The sequence below is a fragment of the Zalophus californianus genome, chromosome 3, assembly GCF_009762305.2.
Source record: "Zalophus californianus isolate mZalCal1 chromosome 3, mZalCal1.pri.v2, whole genome shotgun sequence".
Classification (NCBI taxonomy): domain Eukaryota; kingdom Metazoa; phylum Chordata; class Mammalia; order Carnivora; family Otariidae; genus Zalophus; species Zalophus californianus.
In genome coordinates this window covers 190902852-190913669 of record NC_045597.1, presented here as the reverse complement: position 1 = coordinate 190913669, position 10818 = coordinate 190902852, and the positions used below count along the sequence as shown (strand labels likewise).

At 52.1% G+C, this 10818-nt stretch overlaps 1 protein-coding gene across 2 annotated transcripts; it reads right to left on the bottom strand.

The window, feature by feature from the left end:
• Window positions 1-256: 256 nt before the first annotated feature.
• Window positions 257-10392, bottom strand: ACKR3 (atypical chemokine receptor 3). Of its 2 annotated transcripts, none has more exons than XM_027591014.1 (2): window positions 10291-10392; window positions 257-2181 (listed from the first exon to the last, which is right to left on the bottom strand). In XM_027591014.1, the coding sequence occupies exon 2, from the start codon at window positions 2153-2155 to the stop codon at window positions 1067-1069; it is 1089 nt and encodes a 362-aa protein (XP_027446815.1). In that variant the 5' UTR covers window positions 2156-2181; window positions 10291-10392; the 3' UTR covers window positions 257-1066. The 2 variants fall into 2 exon arrangements, with proteins under 2 accessions (XP_027446815.1, XP_027446814.1); XM_027591013.2 differs by lacking the exon at window positions 10291-10392 and adding an exon at window positions 10053-10238.
• Between the last annotated feature and the right edge of the window lie 426 nt (window positions 10393-10818).

Below are 10818 nucleotides of genomic sequence, written 5' to 3'. Positions count from 1 at the left end.
AAGCCACACCTATCAGCCATCTCTTCTCCCGCAAATACGTTGCATGACATTTTTTTAAAAAACCAAAACCCTCAATACGCTCGAATGTTTTTCCTTTTATGTCATTGCATCCAAGTTAACCCCTTGGGTTTTGCCTTTATGGCAGCACTCTTTCCTTAAGCATATTAGGTCAAGCTGACATGCGGTATAGATTTGTGCTATTATTATCACACACGCCACCTGAATGCCAAACATGCTTTAAACGCGGACACTTAGATGCCTTTTTAGGAGAAACAAATCTTTATTTAAAAAAAAAATAATAATAACTTACAAAATTGAGAGAACTCTCTGAAACGAGACTGTTCATTTTGTGCACAGCATTGCAGCCTGGAACAGTTTTGCTCCATTTTGCTTCTTTTTAATGTAACTTTACAAAACTATGAATATCACAAACTGCTTTACAGAGTTATTCCTGTTCCATATCCCATGCCGGTACAGAGCACCACACATATATAAAACTATCGTAAATAAAACATTTCAGCCAGGACTGGCATAGATTTATAGATTTATAGATTTATATATATATATATATAAAATTTCAAAACAGCTAACAATTAATGTCATCCTTAGTCAAAACTGAAATCCAACTAGCCTTAAAACTACAACACTCTGAATATATGTCAGCGTTATAGCTCCCATACAATATTTAAAATATATTTAAACTTTCAATACATTTATAAGGTACACCGATAATGAGAAAATAAAAGTCTTAAGATTTAAATACAAATCACCATGTAAAACCTCCAGGGAACACAGAACGTCCTATTGTACAGAAGTGCAGGCTAGCCTGCCCCGAGGCAGGATTAGACACACAACGGACCGTGGACGCATCAGGACGCACAGCCTTGCACGAGAGCCACCGCCACGGCCCGAGAAAGAGGGAAAGGATGCTCGGCGGCCCCCGTTCCCCTCTCCACGCGACTCCGGCCTCAAACCCTGAAGCCACCTTGCTTTACTCTTGGGAACGACGCAAGCCAGTGCCGTGGAGAAAGCAAGCAGACTTGTCCCGGAGACCCCACAAGGCGCGTCACTTGGTGCTCTGCTCCAAGGCGGAGTACTCTGTTTCTGACACCCTGGAGGCATCGATGAGCTTGGTGAGACCTGTCTTGGCCGAGTACTTAAAGATGAAGGCCTTCATCAGCTCGTACCTGTAGTTACGATTGATGAAGCTGTAGAGCACGGGGTTGACGCAGCAGTGCACCAGCGACAGGCACTGTGTGACGTGCAGAGCCGTGAAGAGGAAGTTCTCCAGCTGGCAGGTGAAGGGGACGTAGTGGAGAATGGAGAAGATGTCCAGGAGCACCACCACATGGTAGGGGAGCCAGCACACAAGGAAGACCACCACATAAGAGAAGATGATCTTGCGACTGCTCTGCTTCTCCTGGTCGCTGGATGCGGTGATGGCTCGGGCCAGCAGGCAGTAAAAGATGGCGATGATGCAGAAGGGGATGGCGAAGCCCAAGACCACAGAGACCAGCTCCATGCTGATGAGCCACTCCTTGACGCTGTGCTCGGGGTAGAAGGAGCGGCAGTAGGTCTCGTTGTTGGACGCCGACGTGACGGTCTTCAGGTAGTAGGTGTCGGGCAGGGACACGCAGAAGGCCAGCAGCCACACCAGTGCGCAGACGGCACGGCGGACCACCTTCTTCCTGCGGCTCGAGGTGCCGGCGAAGTAGGCAATGGAGAGGTAGCGGTCCACGCTCATGCACGTGAGGAAGAAGATGCTGCCGAACAGGTTGATGGAAAAGATGAGGTGGGTGATCTTGCACGTGAGCTCTCCCATGGGCCACTGGTTATGCTGCACAAGGCTGACCACCCAGACGGGGATGGTGACCACCACCCACAGGTCGGCGATGGCCAGGTTGAGGATGTAGCAGTGCGTGTCATAGCCGGTGGTCTTGGCCTGGATGTTCACCCAGACCACCACGGAGTTGGCGATCATGCCGGTCACGAAGATGAAGATGTAAATGAAGGACAGCGTGTACAGGAGCACACTCTTATTGGGCATGTTGGGACACAGCACCGTGTCGACAACGAGGCAGTCGCTGCCGTTGCATGGCCAGCTGATGTCAGAGAAGTTCCCTGGTTCCGAGTAGTCGAAGAGGTGCAGATCCATGGTGCTGCGGGCAGCGAGCAGACGGCCTGCACAAAAAACAAACAGAAAGGATGCAATGGAAAAGTGGCTTCATTAGGAAACACTGGAGTGCCGGTCAAGACGCTTTTCTGGCGCTCCACATGCTTGGTGGTGTCTTCCCAAAGAAAGGAGAAAAGGAAAAGCATAGCAGAGCTCCACACGACGACATAAAATGGGCCTGGCATCTAAGTTCGTGCGGTGCCTAAGGGAGAAACAGGGACTGCTTTCTCTCTTCGTATGGCTGTGTTCTCCAGACATCACCAGCCTGGCTGTGCCCATGGTGTGGTGCCCAGCGGCGTGGTCCGGGGGCCCGAGAAATGTCTGACAGCCACCGCGACGCTGACGGCTCGCTCAATCCTAGCAGAGAACAGGGGAGCCATTTTCCCCATGTCCCAAAGAACGGCAGAGTCCATCTGTTCCTGGCACTGCTGTATTATAAGTATCCTGCCCTGGTGTCTTAATGAGAGTGCTTGAGATCCCCTCCCACGTGTGCAACAAAAATGGGACTCAGTGCATTTTGCCTTCCTGCCAAATGTGCACGGAAACCTAGGTCTTGGGCCACCTTCAGTTCTCATTCATGAAGACCAGAGGTGTGCAACGCCCTGCAGCTTGATTGCACCCTAAACCTGCGGACCCTGGGTTTGTCGTGGGGCTTTCAACAAAGGGCAGCCACCCAGCTGTCTGGAGCTGTGGGCCACTGCCTAGGTTCCCTTCTTACAACTTGTGCGAAGCACAAAAGTCACGACCTGCCGCACTTCGGGGCAGGGGGAGTAGGCGGCAATTGTCTCAACTGTCTTTCCTGCTGACCTAACGTGAGGCCAACACTCTGAACTGTCACCAATATCCACAGAGAATGTAGTCCAAAGTACCACTGTGCCAAGAAATGGTCATTTCTCCCCAAATGCCCCAGCTAGGAGAGCTGTCTTCTACTGGGGCCCCATCCACTCGAGGGCCCTGAAGTCCCTGCAGGACACAGCCCTGGGTCGGCAGCCCACTGGGTGACCCTGGGAACAAGGGCGCCCCGCTAGGAGTGATCTCATATGTGAAGGTGGTTTTCCTTCCTTCTCATGGGTCATAGGTAATGACTGATCCCAAGTCGAGTTTCTGTGCCAAGTTCATCCAAAGTGGACCCCAGGTCACACAGGAGAATGAGCAACCCTGGTCCACCTACGCTAACGGTATGAGGACACCTAGCTGGACAAAGCACCCATCCCGAGACCAGACCTTCCTGGGTGGGAATCCTGATTCCTTCCTCACTGCTGTTTAACTTGACTCGCTAACCTGTCTCCAGCTGCATTCTCAGGACCCCAGCACCATCTTACAGAGGCACCCAAGAACCAAAGGGCCCAATCCAGAATCTAGGGCATAGCAGACGCTCTGTAAATCTCCACCCCCACCCCACCCCACCCCACCCCCGTCCCTTTGGCAAAAAGGACAGCCCCCCTTAATTCTTGCTCTGCATGTGAAATGATCTCTTAACTGCCTAAGTAATACATGTCCCTGCCTGGAGGGAGATGCAGGCAGAGCAGAGAGGGGCAGTTTGATAGGTTTACCTTCAGAACAGAATCCCTGACGAGTGAGACATTCTGCTGCCTCCCAGGACTGGTTCCTTAGCCTCAAAACTCACAGCAGGTGACCCAATCCTAAATCTCAGTTAGTGGAGACCACCTGCAGGCTTCTGGGCAGTTCTTCTCTGTATGTTCAAAGTGGCCTTTGGTCCCTGTCCCAGGGACCTAAGCAGGTCCCCAGGTCCCCGCTGCTGAGGGGAGAAGCCTGGGCCTCCCAGCTGCAGGGCCCAGAGCTGGGAAGCCGGTGGTCCTCGGAGCACCCCACCAGGAGGATCCCCACGCCCTGTGACCACCAACTTGGGCCAGACCAGACAGACACACAAGCACAGGAAGCACCCGGGGAGACTCAGCACGATCACATTTAGGACAAAGAAACTCCTCACGTACGAGACTTTGGACCGCCCCGTCCTAAGAGGCAGCTTAAGGACCCCCAAAGGACGTAGGCACAAGGGGCAGCCGAGGACACCTCTGAGGAGCCAGGGCTCCCTGACCCACTGGACTGGCCTCGGGGTGGCGTGCTTTGAAGCTACAATTTCCACCTCCCCCTGGCCACTAACCTGCCTGGGGCTGACCCTCCCCTTCCCATCCCTCGAAGCCCCCAATTCCAGAAGAGAACAAAGCAAGGATTTCATGGTTCTAATGTGGTGACCCCTTTTTTCTCCCATTTCCTTAAAATGAAGCACACCTGCAGCATGGCCTAGTTTATGAAGTGCTTTCGCCTCATGACCTCATCTGACCCCGGAGTCCCTGCAGAGCGGAGGAGCTCACTGGAGGGCAGGCCAAAGCCCCACAGCTGGGCAGAGGTGGGCCCCGGACAGGCGGGGCTCCCTCCTCAGTCCGCACCGGTACAACCTTACAAGGCCTCGGCACACACAGCCACAGAGCCCGGCGTCCGGGCCATCCACGGGACCGTCCACAGGCCGAAAAGGAAGGAATGAGCCCCAGCCCTGGTTAGCCTGACTGGGTCTAAGCACCCCCAGCTCTTTGCTCACCACAAGGAGTCAGTGAGCGAGCTCGGGCCTCCAGTACGATTCAGCAGACAGGCGCCGGGCACTGTTCAGTGTGGACAGCCAGACCCACACGGGCACGGAGGACTATGAGAAGTCACCGGCCTCTCACACCCCGCCCTTTTGTAAATTACCAGGCCAAGGTGTCCAGATCCACCCTCTGGGGCTGCTAACCGTTGCTAATCCCAGAGCTCCAGCCACGGTGGGGGAGGGCTGGGGCCCCAAACTTGGTTTTCACCTCTGCCCTCTGGGCAATGAGGACCTGATTTAGCCATCACCGGTCCTCTGAGCTGGAAGAGTTACCTGCTCGCGGGGCACGGCTCCCCTCAGCTGTCCTCTCCCTTGTCTTCGGGGGGCACAGTGAGACTCTTCCAGCCAGGACTGAAGGGGAGAACAGAGCCTTCGAGGCTCCTGGCTCGAGCGTGAAAGCCAGCTCACCCCCATCACCGATCTCCCACCACCCATCAGCCCAGGAGCTGAAGCCCGAGGCCCGTGCCCTGACCACCCCCTTCCCCCAGGGGGACCCCCGGAACTCCCTCCCAGGGCGGGCAGCCTTAGTGGTCAAGAGAAGGAAGGAGGCACAGAGAGGAAAGGAAATAAACTGTAGTCCTCAAACTCCCTGCAAACCCCAACGGGGCACTAAGGGGGGAACGACGACTCACAACAGCTCAGCCCCGTCCTTTCGCAACTTTTCATGCATTTGGTTTTGGAAAGAATCCAGGGCCGTTTCCAGAAAAGAATATGATTTGACGAAGACAGTCTGCACCGTACGTCCCATGTGGTCTGCAGCAAAGGCCCGTCTGCCCGAGCGAGTGTCCACCAGGAGGGCTGGGGCAGGGACGTCCCCTCGATGCCTTCCCAGCGACGGTGTGTGGCCACCACCGGAGAGAGGAACCTTCCTCAAGCGACACCCTCAGAGCCACCAATATGGCAAACTATGGAGCGTCTACCCAGGCCCCTGGGTCCCAAAGGCCTGACGACAAGGCTCCTAGCAGGCCATAGGAAACCTCCCTTCCTGTCCCGGTGGAGGGAGGGGGCCACCTAATGGACCACAGGGGCCACTTTTAACTCCCTGAGTGTCCCGCACCAGAATCCCAGCTGCCTTCCAGCAAGAGCAGATCGCCTCAGCCGGTACACAGACAGCTGACAGCATTCTGTGTCCTTCGGGAAGGATCCGTGCTCCTGTCTAAGCGGCCAGGCCTCTGGGCCAGTGTGCTGGTCTGTGCATGCTGGGAAGCAGCGGTGGTCTGACCCGGACCCAGGGGGGACCACTCCTCCCACTGGGACCAGCCACTCTCTGCTGGGATAAACCGGCAACTCCACTCCTGCCAGCCCGGGGCCGGAGCTTGGGAAAAACTTCCAGAGTCAGTCACACCTGAGCACTGCCTGGCTCCCTGGGGGCTCGGAGCCTCCACCAGGGCAGGCAAGAGGATGAGACCCACCTACAACTAAGTGGTAAGGCATCTGCGTAAAGGGTCCTGACAGAAGGAAAAAAAAACAGGGCTTTGAATTTTCTACAGCTTCTTGATTTTACAAGTTCACACATTCTTCCTCTCGAAAGACTCACGTGTCCCCAACTGTACACGCATGTACTAAAGCACTCTTCATTAGCGAAAAACTGGAGACAACATAGATGTCCATTGGGAGAGGATTAATGGTTTGATAAAGTAGCGCGTATCCACCATCCGAAATATAATACAGCTCTGAGAAGACAGAGGGGCTCTGCTTTTGTGAAGCACGAAAGTTATAGCATACCTGAATACACGGACGTAAAAACCAGAGCAAAAAGTGCACGCGGGCAGAGAAAAAAGACCAGCGGGAAGGATAAAGCTTTGGGCAGCCAGGGTACGGTGGGGGCACAAAGGGGGCTTTGTAGATTTTCCTCCATAAACTTCTGTATGATTTGAAACTTGACAGCAAGAATTGGGTAGATTCAGAGGGAGGGATGTTTCACAGAGTATGAGCGGTTCAAGTTCCATTGTCCCCGAGCCCAGAGACCCGACTGAGGGCAGAGAGCTGGACTTGCCCCCATCGGCTCCCTTTTCCCGGGCACTCCCCGTGCTTTCTCTGACTCTCCTCTCCACAGCTTCACCCAGGGGGAGCCATGCTCTGGCCTCCTTGCCAGAGTCCCACCCCTTCGACTCTAGCTTGAATGCAGTTCAGGTGAGGAGAACCCACACCACCTCTAAAAAATCGTTAGGCAATTGCACATCACTGGGGTCAGCGTTTTTTGTTTTTTGTGTGTTTTTTTGGATTTTTTTGTTTTTGTTTTTGTTTTTCCTGATGCTGCATTAAATCTACGGGGAAGTCCAGAAAAGCTTCAGTCCCGGCAGACTCCCTGAGGCCATCTGCTAGGGCTGACAGCAGATTGGGGAATGGTCTGTCCCCCAGTGCCAAGCAAACAGAAACAATGCTGTCCTGACTACAACTTATTTCACACAAGTAAGGAACTGGTTTAAATCATTAGAAAACTCAAAAAAAATAATCAAGAGAGCCAAGAGAAAAAAAAAAAAAACCCTCCCCATCCTGATTCAGATAGAGGCCACCTATTGCTGGGGTCCTCAACAGACTTCCTGTTAACGCACGGGGTGGGGCATCCTCGCCCACTTTTAAGTATTTGGGGGAGAAAACGAACCCCACATCCAGAAACCCGATCTGGTCTATTGTGCTCAGCTGCCCATGGGGAAGCAAGGTTGTGCCCAGAAGGGCAGACCCAGAGACCCACGTCACAAAGGCTGCCGGCTGGGTTGGCCGGGTGTAACCAGAGCCCTCGTTCCCACCCAGCTCAGGACCTGGATGAGGCGGGGGGAGGTCAGCCAGGCTCTGGGCCAGACACAGTAGGGTTCCCAGGAGAAGGCGGCTCCATCTTGGCCTCTTCTCATAAAACTCAGGGATGATCCCCACAAAGGTATCTGTTACCACAAGAAAATTCGAAGACGCGGGCTATCCGGACGCACAGTCCTTTAGCTGTCCCTTAGCCAACAACGGTCCAAAGCCACCTGAGTCACTCAGTCCCTCCACTATTTGAGCACTTGGAGCAAAACAGAGTCAGCTCCCAGACCTACCTGTGGCTCAGCAAAATGTTCACCATAAAAATATGCAATCCCCTCATTACTTTAACAAGGAAAGCACCTACTATTTTTTTTCAATTCTAAATTAGTAGATCCTTAGGTTATAAAAAACATCAAATATTCCCTGCAGAAAACCATCAAGTATTCAAAATCAGATAATCCCCTTTTTTTCCTTTTCTTTTCTTCTCTCTCTCTCTCTTTTTTTTTTTTTCTTGCTTGTTTGTTTTTACTTGAATAGGAAATGTGTGTCCCAGGGCTATAATTTTCCGGACTTGAAACACACTTGACATGAGCCAGCCTTGAGTTTCTTTCTAAACTCTACCTGAGTGTGTGGGACTCAACTAGAAAGGCGTTCTAACACCGATCTTATTCCTAAAACTAAAACGAAGTGCAAACCCTGTATTTTTTCATTCCAAATTCCATTTGTGCCCGGCAAAAACCACTGAGAAAAATCGAAAGTCCTGGTCTTGAAGGTTTTTCTCCTCCTCGGTTTACTCTTAGGGTTTCTAGAGTGACGGTCGGCCAATCTCAGGTCTGAGTAACTTCAGCCACTCCCTCAACGCTTCCCTGAAAACAGGAGCCCCTCTGCCTAGATGATCACACAAAAAGCCACTGTTCCTGATTAAGTAGGTTTTTTTGTTTGGATTTTTTTTTTCATCCAGAAAGCCTATACCCTGCCTGTTCTGGGTCTGATTAGAAACCATAATACCTTCTCAATTCTCCCAGGACTTGCTGTTAATAAGGGAAAAACTCACCTCTCAAATCCTGACTCAGTTAAGCCCCGGCAGGCTGCCTCGGCTATACTCTCTGGAACTTTTTTAAAACTATGATTGCAATGCATGCCCCCTTTTAAAAACTGGACAGGCAGCAAAATACAGGCATTTCTCCATTTTCTTTTGCTCTTCCGCAACCCCCCCCCCGCCACACACACACCCCCAACGCCGCACCCCCCACCCCCCACCCCGCACCCCATTCCCCAGCCGCAACCCCCCCCCCCCCCATCCCAGGGAGGCTGTGGCATCCAGCTCAGCAGTTGTGCACACATTCAAGTGTTTATGGCAGAGACCTGGGGAAAAAGAGCAAATTGTTTCCAAGCTAGAGCTCCCCTGTGCAACTTCGCTTTAGAGAAAGGCTTTGCATCTGGGGAAGCTCCCGAGCTGATTGGAAGAAGGACAGGCAGTTTATCCATTTAAAATCTATAGAAAGTTAAGCACAGACCCCAGCAGCCTCCACTTTCTTTTCTAGGCAATCCTATTTGATCTCCGCATTTTCCTGGAATAAATAAAAGGACACAAAGGCAGCATCTGAGCTTAAAAAGAAAAGAAAAAGTTACCACATTGAGACTTTGCAGAATGAAGTTTCAGGGGATGTCAGAGCACCAAATACCTTCAAAGAGCTATAAACCATGTCAGGGGGCCCTCTTCCACTTTTGGAAAACCTAATGATCCTGTTGTGAGCAAGTGAATGGAAAGGAAAAGAAAGAAGAGAAGAGAAAAGAGAAAGGAAAAAAGATAGACAGAAAAGAGGGAGGGAGGGAGGGAGGGAGACAGCCAGTCTGACTTTTACAACTTCTCATTCTCCCTGGAAGTTACAAGTCTTGGCTAACCACCCACCCCTGACCTCACTCCAAAGCTCCGTCAGTCACCCCTTCAATCTTCATGCATGCTAACAATATTGAACAAAAGTCATGCTTTACCTGAAGGGTATATTTAAATTACAAAATCCTAGACTTGTGTGTGTGCCTTTTTTTCCTAACAGAAGTTGGACTTACCTTCTAAGAGCACAGTAAATACTCAAATTAGACTAGCAAGGATGCAATCAAAGTCACGGAGACCGAGCTGAATTAACATTCACTCTTACAGCTTCTGGGCTTACAGGAGCTAGTAATCCCCCAAAGCCCCGAATTCAAATACATTCTGGAATCACAAAGATTCACAGCGCAGTATAGGGCTTCACTTAAGGATGCCCCTTAATAAAGTGCACATCTTTCTGCAGTTACATATTTACTGGCAAGCCCCTCTATTTCCCGACTGATCTACCAGTCAAAGAGGTTAGCAGTGTTGCCAGGCTGTTCCCTATGCCAACTCTGAGCAAGCAGAATGGCCAGTCTGCATTCTTGCTAAATTCTCCACTTACCCGAGCTTAAACACCCACAGCAACAAATAAACACCAGATTCCTAAAGCCAACACACAAACGGAGCGTCCCTTCCACGAATGACTCAAGGAAACCTACCCTTTTTACTTTCTGCAGCAGAAAGGTGAGCCCCCAAGTTAGCGGACAGGCTTTTTGCAAGGCAGCCATGCAGCATGCAGCCCGTGCTTTTCAGAAACCAGACCTGCAGCCTCTCAGCAACCATCACAGCGTTTCAAAAAGAGTCCTCTGAAAAAGACCGCTTAGCTGAAGAACAGAAACCCTGCCCGCCGTCCTCCCCTTCCTTTCCAGGCAGGGCTGCGGAGAGCAGTTTCCTTACCTCTCTGGGCTGGGCTCGGGCTCAGGGCTCCCTGCGCGGCTGCGGCAGCGCTCACCGCCTCGGGGCTGAGCAGTTTGCAGGACTGAGCTCTCTGGCGGCGGACCTGCGTTATATACACTGCAGGAAGGCGCCTCTAGGTGGCAGCTTTGTAACCCGCATCTCCCTCCCTCCCGGCCCGCGCCGCACCCCCCCCCCACACGTGCAGGCGCGCGCACACACACACACACACGCGCGCGCGCGCGCGCACATCCCTCTCGTAAACCCGGGTCTGTCTTTTCCCGTGCAGCCCTGCGCCCCACAACGCACTCTCGGGAAACCCCAGCCGCCCTTGACTTGCAAAGTCTAATGAAGCCACAAGGTCCGGACCCCATGGGGGAACATGTGTCAGCAGAAGAAAAACTGCCGAGAAACCATAGTGCTTTGCGAAATCATCAAATATTTATCTGGTCTCAGGTATATCTTTAATAATCCCATTACCACCAAGAGTCCCTTTGAATGCCTCTTAGTTCGAAGGGAAGGCTTTGTTCC